Here is a 17,639-nt window from a genome sequence, read left to right as displayed (position 1 = left end):
TAGGTAGACAAAAAAACCAGTAAAGATAAAGAAGAATTGAGTAATTAATAAACTATACCTAATTGACTTATATGTAACACTACATCCAGTGATTGCAATATGCATTTTCTTTTTAAAAAGCATATGAAACACTAGACTTGTCTTTGTATTGGGTCATAAAGCAATTATCAAAAAATTTCAAAGGACTAAAAACATATATAGAGTTAATATAAAATCAATAACAAAAATATGACTAGCAACTACCCAAATATTTGGAAATTAAGCAGTTCATTACTAAATGAACTCATTACTCATAAATCAAAGAAGTCATAATGGAAATCAGAAAATAGAAAATAATGATCATTTTTAGGAGTTATTGAAGTATAGTTGACATACAGGGTTATATCAATTTTAGGTGTACAACAGTGATTCAGCAATTTTATACATTACTCAGTGCTCACCATGATAACTCATCACCATCTGTCACCATACAACATTATCACAATATTATTGACTATATTTGCTATGCTGTACTTTTCATCTCTGTGACTTATTTATATGAATGATCATTTTCAAATGGTACATCAGAGCTTGTAGGATGCAGCTAAAGCCAAGCTTAAAAGAATATGTGTAGCCTTATATTTACATGTTAGAAGAGAAATAGTCTGAAAATCCATTATCTAGGTATTTTTGAAAAATCAGAAAAGAATAGCAAATCAAACACCCAAAAATGGTAAGGAAATCACAAAAACAAGAAGAAATTTATATGAAATAGAAAACAAATATGCAGTAGGATCAGCAAAGCCAAGAATTATTTCTTTGAAAAGACTAATAAAATCAATCATTAGCAAAACTGATCAAAAAGAAAAGAAAATACAAATTCACCAATATCAAGGAAAAAGAGGACATCAGTATAGATCCTATAGACATTAGAAAAATGAGAGGTTTATGAACAGTGTTATATCTAGAAATTTGAAAATGTAGATGAAATAGAGAAATTTTCAGGGAAATACAATTTACAAAACAGATATAAGAAGAAATAAAACATCTAAACATGGGGCGCCTGGGTGGCTCAGTCATTAAGCATCTGCCTTTGGCTCAGGTCATGATCCCAGGGTCCTGGGATGGAGCCCCGTGTCTGGCTCCCTGCTCAGCGGGAAAGCCTGCTTCTCCCTCTCCCATTCCCCCTGCTGTGTCTCTCTCTGTCCAATAAATAAATAAAATCTTTTTAAAAAAAAATCTAAACAGTGGTTAAAAAACTGAACCTGTAATTTAAAACCTCACAATGTTGTAAAGTTGTGATGGTCTCACACCTCTATGAATATACCAAACACCATTGTATCATACAACTTGAAGTTGTTGAGTTGTGGCATGGGAATTATATCTCAGTAAAGTTGTTTAAAACAACAACAACAACAACAACAACAACAACAACAACAACAGGGGCACCTGGGTGGCTCAGTCAGTTAAGCATTGGACTCTTGATTTCAGCTCAGGTCTTGATCTCAGGGTCACGAGTTCAAGCCCTGCTTTGGCTCCACGCTAGATGTGGAGTCTACTCAAGAACAACAACAACCCTTCCTACCAATAAAATTTGGGGCCCTGATGGCTTCACCAGTGAATTCTTTCTAACCTATGAGGAAGAAATGCAATGATCTTTTATAAAGCCTTACAGAGAATGGGAAAAAAGGGAACACGGCCCAACTTGTGTTATGAGACAAGCATAATCTTGATACCAAAACCTGAAAAGGATTTGGAAAAGCCTGAAAGGCTAAACTTTGTCATGAACAGAACTGCAGAGTTTCCTAGCAAAACATTAGCAAACTGAATTCAGCTTTATATAAAAATGATCAGCATTACAACCAAGTTGTTTTGATCCAGCAGTGCCAAGTCAGTTTCACATTTGAAAAGCAACAAGTAGAGTTCCCTACCTGAACACAATAAGGGAGAGAACTCATTCACTAGATGCAGACAAAATTTAATATCTAGTCATAATTTTAAAAACTCTTCTCAAACTTGGAATAGGATAAAACTTTCATAATTTAACAAAGATATTTACAAAAATAAAGCTATTATTCACAGATGACACGATTGTGTACCTAGAAAATCCAAATAAGTCTACAGATAAACTATTGGAATTGAATAAAATTAAGTGAATTTATTGAAAGTCTTTAGATACAAAGTCAATATACAAGAACCAATTTTATTCCTCTGTACCAGAGCAAACTATTATAAGATATGATACTATTTATAGTGCATTAAAAAAATCAAATTTAGGAATAAATTTAAATAAATATGTGCAAGACGTTGACAGAAAACTAAAAATATAATTGAAAGAAATTAAAGGAAACCCAAATAAATGAATAGATAAATACCCAGTGGTATGTTGGAGCCAGGTCATAGTAGCTCATGAGAACTGACCATGCACATCTCTCCCCAGCTCCATGTTCAGTGATGGTATCTTGAAATCGACCACAGTGGGAGTATTTCCACCGTGGAAATTAACAAATACTATCAAATCAGGACTTTCTCCCACCCCCAAGAGCCTGCCATTAACCATTCACCAGCACACTACTGAATATACTATATTCATGGATTGGAAGACTCAATAGTAGAAGGATGTTGTCAAAGAATAATTCAGAGGAATTTGTTGTCTGCATGCTCATATGAGGAATGGTAGTATACTGTTGTCAGCGAACAAAGGCAAAAGCAAATTTATAACTGAGAGGAGAGAGAAAAAAATTGGAGTCTGGGAACAGTGATTCATCCAGTGTTTGCTGTTAGTAACTGTGTCTTAGGCCAGGACTGAACCGTGACCCTCATGAAAATTTCTCAGCTCTTCCCATTTTGGTCAAAAGTTCCTAAAGGAGAGAATTTAACCAGAAGGGCTTTATTCTCTGGTGCAGAAGCATTTGGGGATGTCGGTTTGATATTGGCAGAATAATGACCTTTATATACCTGAACAGCAAACAGTAGAGGAGAGCAAAATACACCAGGGGAATTATAAGTATTATAAGAAACATTTAGAACCTATTTTGTACCCAGTTTTTTGGTCAGCATGGGTCTAATCAGGAACATACATCTTAAAGATCCGTTTGGTCGATTTTAGCGAAGTAATTGGGTTTTTCCCTTTGATTAATTGATTGTTTTATCTTTTTCAAGATATGTATGGTAGTAGTACTGTAAAATCTAGCTATTTGCATAGAGTTCATTTTCTTGGCCAATATTCAAGAGCACATCTACTTAGAATCATTCTAAATAATGAAGTTACGTTAGTCTAGCCTAAAATGACAGTATTCATTTTGCTTCTGTAATTATCTTAGATTTGTCCAGTGGGAATCTTATAAGTATTCTCCAGTGGGAGTCTCCTGTGTTCTTTGTGGGTTTTTTTTTTTTTTTTGAGCACTTCCTTGCATTCCGGTGTTACAAGATGTTCCAGGTTCATCTTGTCCTCACTTTGTCCCAGTTCTAGAATCAGTTTCTAAGAGGCCCTGGTTCCTTTTTGTGGAGAACACAGAAACTTGGGTGTTTAGAAACCAGGGTCTAAGCACTAGACCTGCTGTTCGCTGCTAGGGTGTCATTGCTTGTGGGTCCTTTCAATGGACAGAGCTGGAGAAAAAGAGCAGTTGCATAGATCCAACCGTATATATGCATATGTATGTACACATGTGTACATGCAAATGCCCACACACAGTTGCATAGTATTTAAAATCATGACTATACTGATGCCTCTAGTACTAGTCTAATCCCACCCTCCCTCCTCCCCTTCCATGCTTGTGGCTCCCTTCTCCCACAGTCATCTGAAGAATCTTGGAATCAAATTCTACTTCTGGAAGTCTCTGCATCTGGTGGCTTTGTAGTGAGGCTCAGGGTCAGATCTCCACGATAAGCGGATGTCCAGTTGCAGGATTCTAAGTATTTATACAGTGAAAGGCATATATCCCAGATGTATTATGTTCTGAAGCTTAAGAACAACATTTGTGGTTAAAAGTATCTGATAGAAAAAAAAAAAGTACTTGAAATGTTTTTTTCTGGTGTGGTTTCAAGGGCAACTTTTAATATATGTCCCTTTTAATATATTCAGTATTTCAAGTACTATAGCCACATAACAAATTGCCTCAAGACTTAGTAAAATAGCCATTTGCTTGCTGATCAGACAGGACACAGTGAGAACGATTTATTTTTACTGTGATGTTTGGAGTCTTAACCAGAAGACTGGAGGCTAGAAGTTTCTAAAGTGCTGATCACTCACGTGTCTGGTGGTTGATGCTGGCTTTCAGCTTGGATCTCAGTTCCTCTCCCTGTGGGCCTCCCACAGAGGCTTCGCCACATCAGCTAGTTCCTTCCCTCTCCTTCCCTCCCCTCCTCGCCCCTCCCAGCCAGTGGCTGGTTTCCCCAGAGCAAGCCTCCCAAAAAGAGAGAGAGTCTGCCACAGTGTATTATATAAATTGTATTACATATAGTGATATCTGTTAGAAATGCACCTTGCATTTGTTGGGCATATGACTGTTGTACATGTTATTTACCCAACTACACTACAAAGTTTAAGGATAGAAACATTTTCAAGTTTGTAAAGTTTTTACAAATGTATGTCCCATGCACTTTCCTCAGGGAACTCCTGGGGCACAGGCTCTCCTACAAGCGAGTAAGCCAAGGAAGAAGGCGTGGTATGTGGGAAACGAAAGATCCAACGTAGGAGAGAGGTGAAGGAAATCCCCAGATTCCTAATGGTTAAGTGGGTTTCCAGTGATTGTTGCAGCAAAGAAGATTTCCCCAAAGCTTAGCAACTTCAAACAGCCATTTTATCATGCTCCCAGATTCTTTGGATCAGAAATTCAGACAGGGCACAATGGGAATGGCTTGTTCCACGATGTTGGAGGCCTGAGCTCTAAAGAGTCAGTGCCTAGGGGTGACCTGAAAGCTGGGAGCTGGAGTTCTCTGAGGCATTTTTACTTGCACAGAGAGTGGTTGGTTGTCAGCAGCCAGCGGAGCGTGTCGGCCAGAGCACCCACACATCGGTTCTCCCTGTGGCCTGGGCTTCCTCGCAGAATGGCCACCTCAGGGTAACCAGATGGTACGTAGCAACTCAAAGTGAGCATCCGAGCTTCTAAGTGAACATCCCAGCAAGCGGGATGGAGGTTGTATCACTCTGTACGATCTAACCTTGGAAGTCACCTGGGATAGGTAGAGATAGTATTTCCTCTGCGTGCTATAGGTTACAAGTGACTCACTGTTGGCCCAGATTCAGGGGGAAGATGCCTACACCTCACCTCTCCATGGGAGGAGTGTCAGAGAACTTGTAGACATGTCTTCAAACTGTTGTAGGGGTTGTCCTGGGTGAGAGTTAGCAGTAGGTATAGCAGGGAAGCAGCCCAGATTGGAAGAGGCCAGAAGGCTCTAGCAGAGGTTGATTTATGGGGGTGACATCACTAGGAGTCCCTGATACATCTGGACGTCTTGGGAAGAGATTATTAGAGTAGAGCAGGGAGATTGAATTATTCATAAGTACATATTAAACAAAATAATCAATTGATTATTAACTCCGGATGGACAATAATTATGTAAGGGACAATTTCATGCTCAGCTGTGAATATCATTTACACAGTGACAATAGTGTAAACATCAATTACTATACTAACCAAGTAGTATGATATAACTTATATTGGGAAGATGGGGGATAGGAAAGGCATATCATATGGTGAGTTGAATATGGGAGAGTAGAGAGAGACTGTCCATATCATCCATCTGTAATTAATGCTTACAAATTAAGAAAAAGTATCATGCCATTTGGAGACATATTCTGAAATAATCAGCCAAAGGGAGGGAAAAGTATTACAGGAAATGGCAGGAAACAGGTTCAGGGGAAGAAAACAGGATTTCTGTTTTCAGAACCTTTGACTCTTTACCTTTGTGGTGGTCCAACTTTGATGAAAATAACTGAAAAACAAACAAACTTTCTAGCAAAAGAAATGCTAGGCCTAGATCATTTTACAGGTGCACACCACCAGCCATTTCAGCTAATCCCTATTAAATATAAACTGTTTCAGACACTAGAAAAAGGAGGAACATACCCTCATTATTAAGTGATGAGCCTACTATGGTCTGAATGTTCATGTCCCCCAAAAGTTATATGTTGAAATCCTAGCCCTGAAAGATGATGGTGTTAGAAGGTAGAGCCTTTGGGAGGTGCTTCGGTCATGAGAGTGGGGCTTCATGAATGGGATTAGTGTTTTGTAAAAAAGGTTCTAGAGAGATCCCTTGCCCCTTCCACCACTTTGAGAACACATAAGAAGGTGCTGGCTATGAATCAGAAGGGGGGCCCTCACTGAAATGTGACCATGCTGGCGCCTTGATCTTGCACTTGTCAGCCTCCAGAACTGTGAGAAATAAATTTCTGTTGTAATAAGCCACCCACCCAGTTTATATTATTTTGTGAAGGAGCCTGAATGGACTAAGAGCCTAATATTACCTTGACCCCAAAGCCAGATAAGGAGCTATGACGATGAAAAACATGCGCCAGATTGCTGAAGAACATAGGTACACTCCCAGTCCCCAGCCTCTGGAAGCTGTGAGAGAGCTTCTCTGTCCTGAGTTGGGGGCAGATGGGACCCAGGCTGTGAGTGTGAAGGCTGAAAGGTTGTGGTGGGAATAGAGACCTGTACCTTGTAAGCCCTGGGGCTGTAGTTTTCATATACTCGCTCTTTTGTTTCCTTTCAATATTTTGGTAACTTAAAAAAGACATTTGAAAGGGAAAAAAAAAAAAGACATAGGTGCAGAAATACTAGGTGAAAAATGGCAAGCCAAAGCAAGCGAGAAGTGCATGTGGGCGTGTGCGTGCGCACCAGGAGCAAATTGTGTCTAACTCAGGAATGCAAGGAATGTCTTCACAGTGGGCCTTGAGTTGGCAGTTTGCTGCCCTTAGCCTGTCATTTTTCCCTCTGCGGCTTCCAGTGCTGTTAAGAAAAGCCAGTGCACTCTACAGCCCTCATTATTATCACTGCCCCAGAACTTGCAAGCACCAAAGCTGCCCCATGTTCCAGTGCCTGACCTCCCCCTGCACCTCATCTCAGCTGACTGCAGGTGAAAGCCATGGTGATTGTGATGCCACTGTGTACCAGGGGTCATCACACCCGACTTCCCACCAGCTGGAGTTCTGATTGCTACCAGACTGGCGGGAAAGCCAACTCCAGACTCGCATCCTAACGGTCTGCTGCCTTAGGACCCTTCTGATGCTGTCATAGCCTGGGTGCCTCATAAAGCAGAGTCTGGGGCAGCGAGAGTATGTGCTGTCATACGCATCTCCGGAGAGGACTGAGGAAAGGAAGAAGAGACAATCCGAGAATGTGTTACTGAGCTGTCTGCCAATGAGCACAGTTACTATTTCATCTTGTGTCACATCCCCTCAGAAGCCACATAAAATGCTGGCACATTTTACTGGTCAGAGGTCTGCCTTGTGTGGCTGGAGCAAGGCTCTCTCAATGCCTCAGTGGGCCTGAGGAGCGGCTGTGCCATGAACACCTTGACCATGAATCTCAGCACTGGGTGCAACTGGCTTCGTGTCTGAGGGAACAGCAGCCTGACGGAGGGAACTATGTGTGCTGTTGCTCGGGCTGTTCCATGCACATATGCACCCCTGAGGAGACAAAACTGAGATGGCATCCTTGTATTTGGAAAATAATTTAATCCCTACCTCACTCCATACCCTAAGCAAAGTACTTTACAGCAAAGATCTCAAACAAAATTTGTTTATTTATTTATTTTCAAGTGGAATTTAATTTTATTATCATTATTATTTTTTTTAGAGAGGGAGGGGGAGAGAGAGAGAGAGAGAGAGAGAGAGGAGGGGCAGAGAGAGAGGGAGAGAGAGAATCTTAAACAGCCTCCACACCCAGCACAGAGCCCTACACGGGCTTGATCTCACAATCCTGAAATCATGACCTAAGCTGAAACCAAGAGTTGGACATTTAACTGACTGAGCCACCAAGGCACCCGTCAAAATTTAAAGAAGAAAATATAGGAGTTATAGACAGATTTCTTGAAACAGAAGCAAAAACCACAAAAAGTTGATAGAGTTTATATTGAAATTTTAGAAACTGTACATCAAAAGATAATGAGTTATAAACTTGGAGATGTTTAAAACATATACCTTATAAAGAATTAGCACCCAGAGTATATCAAGAACTCCTACAAATCAATAAGAGAAAGAAATGGCAAAATGGTAAAAGGATATGGACAGACAACTCATACAAGAGGAACCCCAAATAGCAAATAAACATATGAAACGATGCTCATCATTATTAATAACAGAGAAGTGAAGATTAAAACCATAATATGGGTCTCTCCACACTTGGTTGTGCTTCACAGATGGATTGGTGCAAATGTTGTGTTGGCCAAAAATGGACAAGTGTTGACTTAGGAATATATACCTATGAATAAAAGTATGAAGACACACACTTCACATTTATGTAGCTGTTATCTGGTAGAGGGCAAAGGGCTGAGGGAGGGCTTCATCTGTATTTTTAATGTTTTTTCTTAAGCTGGGTGATGGAAACATGGCTTTTGTCATGTTATAATTTATACATTTTTTCCAGTATAATATTTCACAAAAGAGAAGGAAAAGATGTGTTCGTGTACTGAGCTCCTCTTTTGTGCTAGGCCCTGTGCAGAGTGCCCGTGTGTGAGTTCCAGGCCTTGCCCCTGGGGGTCTCCCAGTCTGAGGCGGGGAGAAGAAAAGGCAGGATTTAATAGGGGTTGCATGGGTTGAGTGGTGGAGGGAGGCCCAATTACAGCCCTATCATACAGGTGCCCACAGGCACCTCTTGACTGAGCCCATGGGAAGAAGTGGCCCAAAGGAATATGTGGGGAAGAAGTCAGCAAAGTAAGATGCCAGGCAGGCAGGACTTTGGAGTTGGATGTCCTGGGCTCAAATCTCAAGACCATCACTTACTGGTTAAGGTGCCTCTTCGAACTTCAGCTTCTTCAGGGTAAAATAGAGATAGCTCCCACCTTTTCCAGGTTATTGTGAGGTTGGGGGGCACATAGCAGATGTTCAACAAACAGTAGGTCTTGTTTTAAAGAGGGCAAAGCATAGGTCAGATCTATTCCTGCTTCATGTTCACCTTGTATTTTATTTTTTCCAATACAACCTAAGGTAGATAGAGGGGCATGGTGAATCCCCAGGTGCCCATCCCCCAGCCCAGACTCATTTCATCTACACCTGTACCCACTTTCCATATCATGTAGTCAATCTGGGCCTCATATCACTTGGCCGTGCGCATTGCTGTCTAAAAGAGCTCCCCTTGACCTTTGGGCAGATGGTGATCTCCCTGCAGAACACCACCGCAACCAGCCGCTACCTGCGAGTCCTCCCGCCTTCTACGCCGTACTTCGCTCTGGGATTGGGTGAGTCAGCCTGGTGGTGGTCTGGACCACCTCAAAATTGTATGTGGGGCTTGCTCCTGGCACAGACCCCCCTGACCATCAGATGAGCCTGGGCCCACCTTTCCCTTAGCAGTCCCTGGGGCCCTTCCACTCTGCCCATAGCTTGCCCACCTCCAGCCCATCCTCCTGGTGATGTCTCTGAGTCCTGCCAGCCCCTTTCTCCAGGCATCCCTTCTGGACCCTGGGCCTGCCCTCTGCTCACCCTCCATGCTGCCACTGCCCTCAGTCAGGTCGTCCTCATTCCTCATTTAAACCATTGTAGGGGCTTCCCAGCCGGCTTTCCAGCTTCCACAACACAGTGCTTTATCCAAGAATAGCTCTGATCATGTCATTCCCCTCTCTAACCATGCGCAGAAGCCCAAATGGCTCTCTGCTGTCCACAAAATACATTCTAAGCCATCAGGCCAGGCATGGCCTCCCCTAACTATTCCAGATGGACCATATCTCTCCCCCACCACCTGCCCAGGCCCTGGTATATTCACCTGGACTCCCTGCCCCAGCAGCCTGTCCCCCTTGCACGCCCTGGTGGTTCTGCCATCAGCGTGGCCTTGGCCCAAAAGGCATCTACTCATGGAACAGCCCAGCTGTGATGGGGTCTACCTGTGCCCCCTGGTTGCTACCCATAGCACTTGAACCCAAGTCCTGGGGGCTGACTGCTCCCCAGGTCCTCATCTGTTGCTTTTGTCACACACAGGGATGTTCCCAGGAAAAGGCGGCATGGTGGCTCCCGGAATGACCTGCCAGTACACTGTCCAGTTTTTTCCCGACTGTCTTGGGGATTTTGATGATTTTATCTTAGTCGAGACCCAGTCAGCCCACACACTCCTGATCCCCTTGCAGGCCCGGAGGCCACCCCCAGTGCTGACGTGTGAGTGTGTGTGGTCTGCCTTCCCTGGGATTCAGTTAGGGTTGAGTCCCTGTAAAGACTGCCAGCTCTCAGGGCCCCTTTGTGGCAGCACATGACTTGGTCCTCCTGGGCAGGGGTTTCTGGGTCCTGAGGAGGCACCTGCTAGCAGCTTCCATACAGCCTTCCACCATGTCAGGCCCCAGTTGTTGTCCTTCCCAGTGGAGACTGACTCAGAATTGCACACAGCAGGAGAGGAGGCCAGCAGCCTAGCTAGCCCCAGCGCAGGCTTTGCTGACTCCTGGATCCCCGAGTGGGCCTATGCCACATTGAGGCAAGGAAGGGGTGCCTGGGGCCCTCAGCAGATGTCCCCTCTGTGGCTGCGTGGGTGGCTTCTTTGGGAAGGCTGGCTTTGGCTGGGCTCCCTCATTAGCAGCCAGCCTCTTCGGCTGGGCACAGGCTGGAAATTAGGACTCTGACCCACCGCCCCCAGGGCCATGCTGCGTGGCCCTGGCTGAGGCCTGTGTCAACAGTGAGCACAGACTCCTGTTGTTCTGGAGACCAGTGGCTGCCATGTAGGCGCAGGGCTCAGGGCATGTCCCCATTCATCCTCTCTGCTCCAGGTGCTGGGCCGGAGCCCCTGCATCCTTCCACGGCTGCTCTGAGCTCTGGCTGGAGCTCAGGTGAACAAGGGCAATAGGGCCTATTCAGAGCGATATGTTATTTCTTTTGTGCCTCTTTTCCTATGGCTCCAGTGTCACCAGTGTTGGACTGTGGTTACTGCCTCATTGGGGGAATGAAGATAACCAGATTCATCTGCAAAAACGTGGGCTTCAGTGTCGGCAAGTTCTGCATTATGCCCAAAAAGAGCTGGCCGCCACCAAGTTTCAGGGTGAGTGACTGCACACTGCTACCTGGAGCAAGAGCAAATCCATCCAAGAAAATCCCTCCCACCCCAGTCCCATGAGGAACTTGCTAGAGTGCACCTGTGATTGGAGACACACAGACAAAAGAATTGTGTAACGTCTCTCTCACTCAGCTGCCATAATCAACATGTATGCAGACCAGTGCTGTAGTTCTTGTCACTCCACCGAGACCTGTGTCACCTGGGCAGCTTGTATCACCTCCCTTATCCTTCCAAGCCTGGCTCAAGCGTCACTGCATTTAATCCTTCATTCAGTCATTACTGTGGCAAATGTTTTCCTAGATCCGAGGTCCTAAGTTGGCAGCTCTTTGGCTGAATTCTGTGTGCGTATTTATTTGGCACCATGCTCAAAAACATTTTTGGGAGACAACATTTAAAACTAGGGAGATTGCACCTAAAACTCTGCATTTCCAGTCTCTGAAAAATTGGAGGGGTGCCTGGCTGGCCAAGTTGGTAGAGCATGTAACTCTTGGATCTCGGGGTTGTAAGTTTGAGCCCCACGTGGGTGTAGAAATTAAAAAAATAAAATCTTTAAAAAAGAGAGAGAGAGAGAGAGAGAGAAAAGAAAAACTGGAAGATGTGCAGCACTGGGCCAGGATTCCCCGTGGCCCCTTGGCTGATACGGAGCCCTGGCCCCATGGATCGCGTGCTCACACTGTTATTTTCCAGATCTGTTTCTCTGTAACTATGTCTCTGGAACACAGGTGATAGATCCAGAGAACTGCGTGTTCCAAGCCCATCTGGCTCACTTCTGTTACCTGTCAGGGTCCTCTAGGTGTGGGTTTGTGTCCCCAGAGCGCTGAGAGGGCTTCCTTTGCCAGCGAAATGGCAGCTCCCCTCGACTCCAGAACTTAGAGCTGGGGGTGGACTGGGGATGGAGGCAGCCACGCAGGGCGCTGGGGTGGGGAAAGGACTGTGCTTTGGGAGCCCTCCTCCCTGGCGGGGCCTCCTCTCACGCTTCTGCTCCATATCTGAAGCACTCGTCAGTGGTGTTCCTCCTGCCTCCTACCAGCGCTCAGCTCCTCACGGGTGTTCTGTGATCCTTCGGCCCAGGGAGGGTGGAGGGAGTGCTTGCGGAATGGGCGAGCCTCAGTTTCTTCATTGGCCGTGTACTGGAAGATCCTTAAAATCCTTCAGATTGCAAAATAGGATGTTTGGAGGAGAGAAGTGTGTAATGGGAGCGCTGGATTTTACAATCGCTTCCATGCTCCTGTGTAATCTTCCGCTTCTCTTTAAGGCTGTTGCAACCGTTGGCTTCGTCGAGCAACCTCCCTTTGGAATCCTGCCTTCGGTGTTTGAGCTGGCTCCGGGGCAGGCTGTATGTATGGAGGTAGGTAATTAGACGTGACGTATAGTTTCTCCTCGGCACGACTGGACATTGCTGTTTCCACAGCTGCTTACCTGATGTCACTGGCCTCTGTTTTTGTGACTTGAATATCCACTCCCATTCCAGGATGGTTTCTGTGTAGGAGGGTGTTCCTACGTTCTTGGGAGGTTCCCACGTTCTTTGACTGTCTCCTGACACCTCTTACAAAGCAAGTGCAGACAGCCCTAGCATTCCATCATGATGCCCCAATGCTGCGTGTCCGCACTGTTAGCCTGGGAGTCCCTCCCATCTTAGCTGCCTCTGGAATCTTCCTTTGGTTCTTTGGTCTCTCTTGGACACCTTCCCCACACCCCTGCCAGATCTGGTGCCTGGGGGATGATAGTGACTTTGTCCTCTCTTTCCTTTTTCATCCTCAGTTATATGGTCAACGAGGCCTTCCTTCGGCCTTATTCTGAACCTCTACAGAAGCTCTCAGACTTGGGTCTGCGGGCTGTGGGGCTTGTCCTTTCCTAACCAGCTTCTTTCAGTGGCCCCTTTGGCTCATCACACCTGCTCACTGATCCCCAGCACAGTCTGAGAAACGATGCTGTCTCTTTGCCCCTCTTGCTCCACACCTTCACCCTCCCTGACTGTCCAGCCCAGGGATCAGACTCTGAGCCGCAGGCATATGTGGCCTTCCTCGCTAGCCTGTTGGAGGAGGCACTGACATTCAAGAGTGAAAACTGTCTAGTCTCTAAGGAAGGGGATTTGAGCCAAGAGCTGTAGGGTTTTCAAACTACCTATTGCAATCTCCTGAGAATCTTGCAAACGCACGGGTGTCTTGGCCCTAGTCCTGAGGTTTTGAGTTAATGGGTCTGGGGTTTGCCTGAGGCATAGGATTTTTAAAGCCTTGCAAGTGTGCAGCAAAGTTTGAAGACCACTTCTGTGAGCTGCTTTGCCATAGTGAAAAGGAAGGCTTCCTTTATTAGCTGCTTTCCAGTGTCAAGTGCCTGATGGCATCTCGTTTGGGAGTCCTGGAGCAATGCCTTTTTGTTCATGTCTGTGCTAATCTCATCCCTGGTAAGAACCTGGCTTTTGGGGTTGGGATGAAGCCAGTTCAGGGTGTTGTAGGGTTTTGTCAGACCTCACCTGCTGATGGAGAGTGGCTTGGGTCCTTTTGCCTGTTCCAGGCCTTGTCAGTACCTTGTGGTGTGGCTTTAAGGAATTGGGGCCGGCCACCCCTGCCCAGGCCAGGATATCCCCTCATCTCCCTGTGATTTCCAGGGAAAGGAAGAGGGGAGCAGCAGGACTCTTCGGGGAGCAGTGAGGAGTCAAGGGGGGGGTTTTCCCCTTGACACTCCTTGTGTATTGATTGTTTGGGGTTTGTTTTAAAATGTATTCATATTTCTGGGGCACCTGGGTGACTCAGTCAGTTAAGCGTCTACCTTCAGCTTGGGTCATGATCTCAGGGTCCTGAGATCGAGCCCCACATCAGGCTCCCTGCCCAGCGTGGAGTCTGCTTCTCCCTCTCCCTCTGCCCCTCCCCCTGCACCCCCGCCCTGCTCGTGTGCTCTCTCTCTCTGTCAAATAAAAAATAAAATCTTTTAAAAGATTTTTCTGAACAAGAAACAAATTCACATGATTAAACTTCAGAAGCTGCAACTAGATGAACAGCGAAGTGCTCCTTCTCCCTGTGGTTTTCAAGTTCTTCACCCACCCAGAGGCCACAGCCCCACCAGTCTCTCACCGCCCTGCCAGATAACGCGGTGCCTGGCGAACAACCGCGTGTGTGCTTTCTTTCCCTTGCTTCTCGCTTTCCTTTCCACAGATCGCTGCCCACGCTCTACCCCGTCCTGCCACTCACTGCTCTGTCTCAGAGTGTTCTCATATTCGTCACAGCTGTGCAGTAGCCCCCCACACCAGTGCGCCGTAACTCAGCTCAGCCGTCCCCTGCTGCTGGCCGCGAAGATCCTTTCTGATCTCTGGCCATTTCAGGGACTCCATACATCACTCTGTCCCGCTGTGAGTCTGCTGGCAGGTTCTAGTCCTGGAAGTGGATTTGCCGACTCCGGGGTCTCTGCTGGTCAGAATTGTGGTTCACGTTGCCCAAATCCCTACTATGTGGGTATGTCAGGGTGTCTGTTCCCTCACACCCTTGCCAATACAGTGTGTTATCAAATGTAAAAGAAAAACTGTTACCAAAAAAAAAGGAAAGAAAACCTGTTGTCATGAGTATTTTAAAGCATATGCAAAAATGGGAGAGGCTAGTTTAACACTCACTCGTGTTCTCAGCACCCAGTCAACATTTATCAACTCTTGGCCAAACTCATCGCATCTGCGCCCCTCCGTCTCTTCCAGCCAAGCCCTGCCCTCCAGATTATTTTGAAGAAAATTCAGCTATCTTATCATTGCATTTCTGATTGCTGGCTTTCTGCCCTTTGTCCGTATGTAGAGTGAAAACTTTTTCTGGGTGGTTTTCATTTGCATTTCTTTTATCATGGATGAGGTTAAACGTGTTCATGTGTTGAGCTGTTTGTAGCTCAGTCTCAGTCTCAGTCTTTTTCTTCATGCCTTTCAACATGCTTCCTGCATTAGTCTGGGGTGGGGCCTTGGTGGAACCCCCTGGCCTTAGGGAGAAGGGGCGTGGGGGGGAGCTGGGAGGGAAGTGAGAAGTGGAGAACAAGGGGAGAGGGTGTGTGTCAGAGGAGGAGGAGGGCAGCTCCTTAATGGGAGGTAACAGGGCAGCCCTTCTCTCCACAGGTCTTGTTCCTCCCAACGAGCCTAGAAAAGGCAGAGCAGACCTTCGTCATTGTGTGTGACAACTGCCAGATAAAGGAGCTGGTGACCGTAGGTGGGCTTGTGTGTGCTTCCAGGCCTGGGGCCGGTGCGGGTGGGTACCCTGACTCCAGAAGCTACTGCATTAGCCTTGGCATAGCCACCCTATCTCAGGGGGCCACACTGAGGGGGTGCTGCAGCCTCTAGGCTCTGGGGCCTGGTGCTCTGGTCAGACGTTGGAGACCCAAGCCATTGTGGCCTTTGGGACAATCCCAAGGAGCCTTCTAGTGAGAGACAGATGGAAACCTGGGGTGAAGTCTTTGATTTCTTAGATTTTGATTTGATTTCTTCATTTTGAAACTCACCCCGATCTCCTTTGGGGAATTGCCACAAACTTACACATAAATGACCGGAGGCACCCCAGGTTCTGTGGAGCCAGAAGGGGCATCCTGCTGGACTTCCCCAAGATGCCCTTCTTCCTTCCTTCCTTCCTTCCTTCCTTCCTTCCTTCCTTCCTTCCTTCCTTCCTTCTGTCCATCCTTCCATCCAGTTTCACCCAACAAGCATTAACTGCATGCCCGCTATGTGCCAGGTTATCAAAATCACCTCCTTGTAGTCTGGGAAGATATGGGTGCAGGGTCTGTGTGCGGATGGCCCCCTGTTCCTGGGGTCATGGTCAAGGCCAGTTGCACGTGGATGGTGGCATGGATCCTGTGACAGCCTTTGGTCACAGAGTCCTGATTTCAGCCCCGGTGAAACTTTACTGTCTTACTGTGTCAGGAATTGGGCAGCTGGTTGCTTTGGATCTGATCTATATTTCTGGGGAAGAAAGTCAGCCGGAGCCTGGAGAGCTCACAGACTTAACAGCCCAGCACTTCATACGCTTTGAGCCTGAGAACCTTCAGTCCACAGCTAGAAAGCAGCTGATTATTAGAAATGCTACGTGAGTGACCCTGTGCCAGACCCTCCGATGTGCACCCTTTCTCCTTCTGCACCTGGCCTGGAGTTCCCAGTGAGGCAGGGGGTTCCTTCCAAGGGCCAGGAAGGAATCTGGGCACAGGGTGGAAGAACCCAGATTTGCACTGCCCATCATGGTAGCCGCATGTGGCTATTGAAATTGAAATCTATTAAAATAGTTCTAATTTTGCTTTTTTGGTGGCACCAGTCACATCTGAAGTACCAGCCACATGTGTAGCTTGTGACCATCATATTGGACAGAGCAGATATGTAAGACGGCCGTTGCTGCGGTCTGTTATGTGGGACAGTGTTGTTCTAGGTCATCCTGGAGTACCCTTAGCCCAGAACAGTTTTGCAGAGAGGTCTTGCCCTTCCCATGAGGGGCAACCATCCCAAGTTCCAGGATCAGGCAGATTGTGACCAGTGGGTTCAGTTCCTGACCATCCTGTGAGCACCGCCTTCCCTGGTGACCCCAGGCCTTGCAAGTGTCTGTCACCCGAGCTGATGAGCAGTACCCATCTGCCGTCCCTCCCCGTCTGCAGCCTGCCGGAGTCCCGCCTCCCCACCACCGTGGAGTTGTCACGGCTCTGTTGGGAGCTGGCGGGCACATCCCCTTCTGGACAGAGCTGTCCTGGGAGGCCACAGCTGGAGGGGTGGAGGAGGGTAGGGGGGGAGTCCAGGGGGCAAACTTTGGAATTCTCATGTGGTAGGAGACACTGCAGACAGTGGTCCAGATATCTGCAGCTTCATAGTTAGAGCCAGATTCCCTGTGTTTACCATTTTCCCTGAGTCACCGTGGCTCCAGCCCCCAACTGCTGCAGTGGAGAGAGGGAAGCTCTCTTAGGAGGTCTCCAGCGTAGCCTCCTTGACCCACGTGCTCCCCCACCTCCTGTTCTTGGGTCCTTCGCTCACTCCTGGAGTGGGGCCCAGCTGGGCAGGGGGTCGGCAGACTGGTCCTGGCAAAACTGGGACGTGGCCTTGGATCTGCTGCCCCCACAGGCACGTGGAGCTGCCCTTCCACTGGCAGACCATGAAGCCCAACCTGCAGCCCCTAATGCCAGGAGAAACCTTCAGCCTGGACAGCCTCAAGTACCACCCTGACAGGGAGACGGCCTTCTCCATCCTGCCCGAAAGGGGGGTTCTCAGCCCCCACGCAGACCATGAGTTCATCCTGAGCTTTTCTCCTCATGAGGTAAAAATGATGCCATCCTGGTAGTCACACATGATGGGGTCGTGGTACTTTCACCCCCCTCCCCGCCCCCATCCTTATTCTTCAGTGACACTGAAGCTGCAGCGGAGCCTGACGAGATCCCGGCATCCTCCGAGGTTGGCACTTAGCTGAGAGTGGGGCCGGAGGACAAAGTGGCCTATCCTGCCTGGTCCTGATGGTGCACACACCTTGTCTGCGGCAG

At 47.0% G+C, this 17,639-nt stretch overlaps 1 protein-coding gene across 5 annotated transcripts in view; it reads left to right on the top strand.

Moving 5' to 3' along the window:
- The window catches only part of DLEC1 (DLEC1 cilia and flagella associated protein), a 71,725-nt gene that overhangs the window by 30,457 nt on the left and 23,629 nt on the right, over positions 1-17,639 (top strand). For 4 of the 5 annotated variants that reach the window (XM_040636957.1, XM_008710228.2, XM_040636954.1 and 1 more), the window contains exons 7-13: positions 9,294-9,381; positions 10,115-10,288; positions 11,020-11,156; positions 12,427-12,519; positions 15,256-15,346; positions 16,051-16,213; positions 17,227-17,419. In XM_040636957.1, the coding sequence (XP_040492891.1) occupies positions 9,294-9,381; positions 10,115-10,288; positions 11,020-11,156; positions 12,427-12,519; positions 15,256-15,346; positions 16,051-16,213; positions 17,227-17,419 (939 nt within the window). The remainder of the gene's footprint in view (positions 1-9,293; positions 9,382-10,114; positions 10,289-11,019; positions 11,157-12,426; positions 12,520-15,255; positions 15,347-16,050; positions 16,214-17,226; positions 17,420-17,639) is intronic. The other variant, XM_040636956.1, reaches the window with a different exon arrangement.

This window comes from Ursus maritimus, unplaced genomic scaffold, assembly GCF_017311325.1.
Source record: "Ursus maritimus isolate PB19 unplaced genomic scaffold, ASM1731132v1 scaffold_20, whole genome shotgun sequence".
Taxonomy (NCBI): domain Eukaryota; kingdom Metazoa; phylum Chordata; class Mammalia; order Carnivora; family Ursidae; genus Ursus; species Ursus maritimus.
This window is presented reverse-complemented; position numbering and strand designations above follow the sequence as displayed.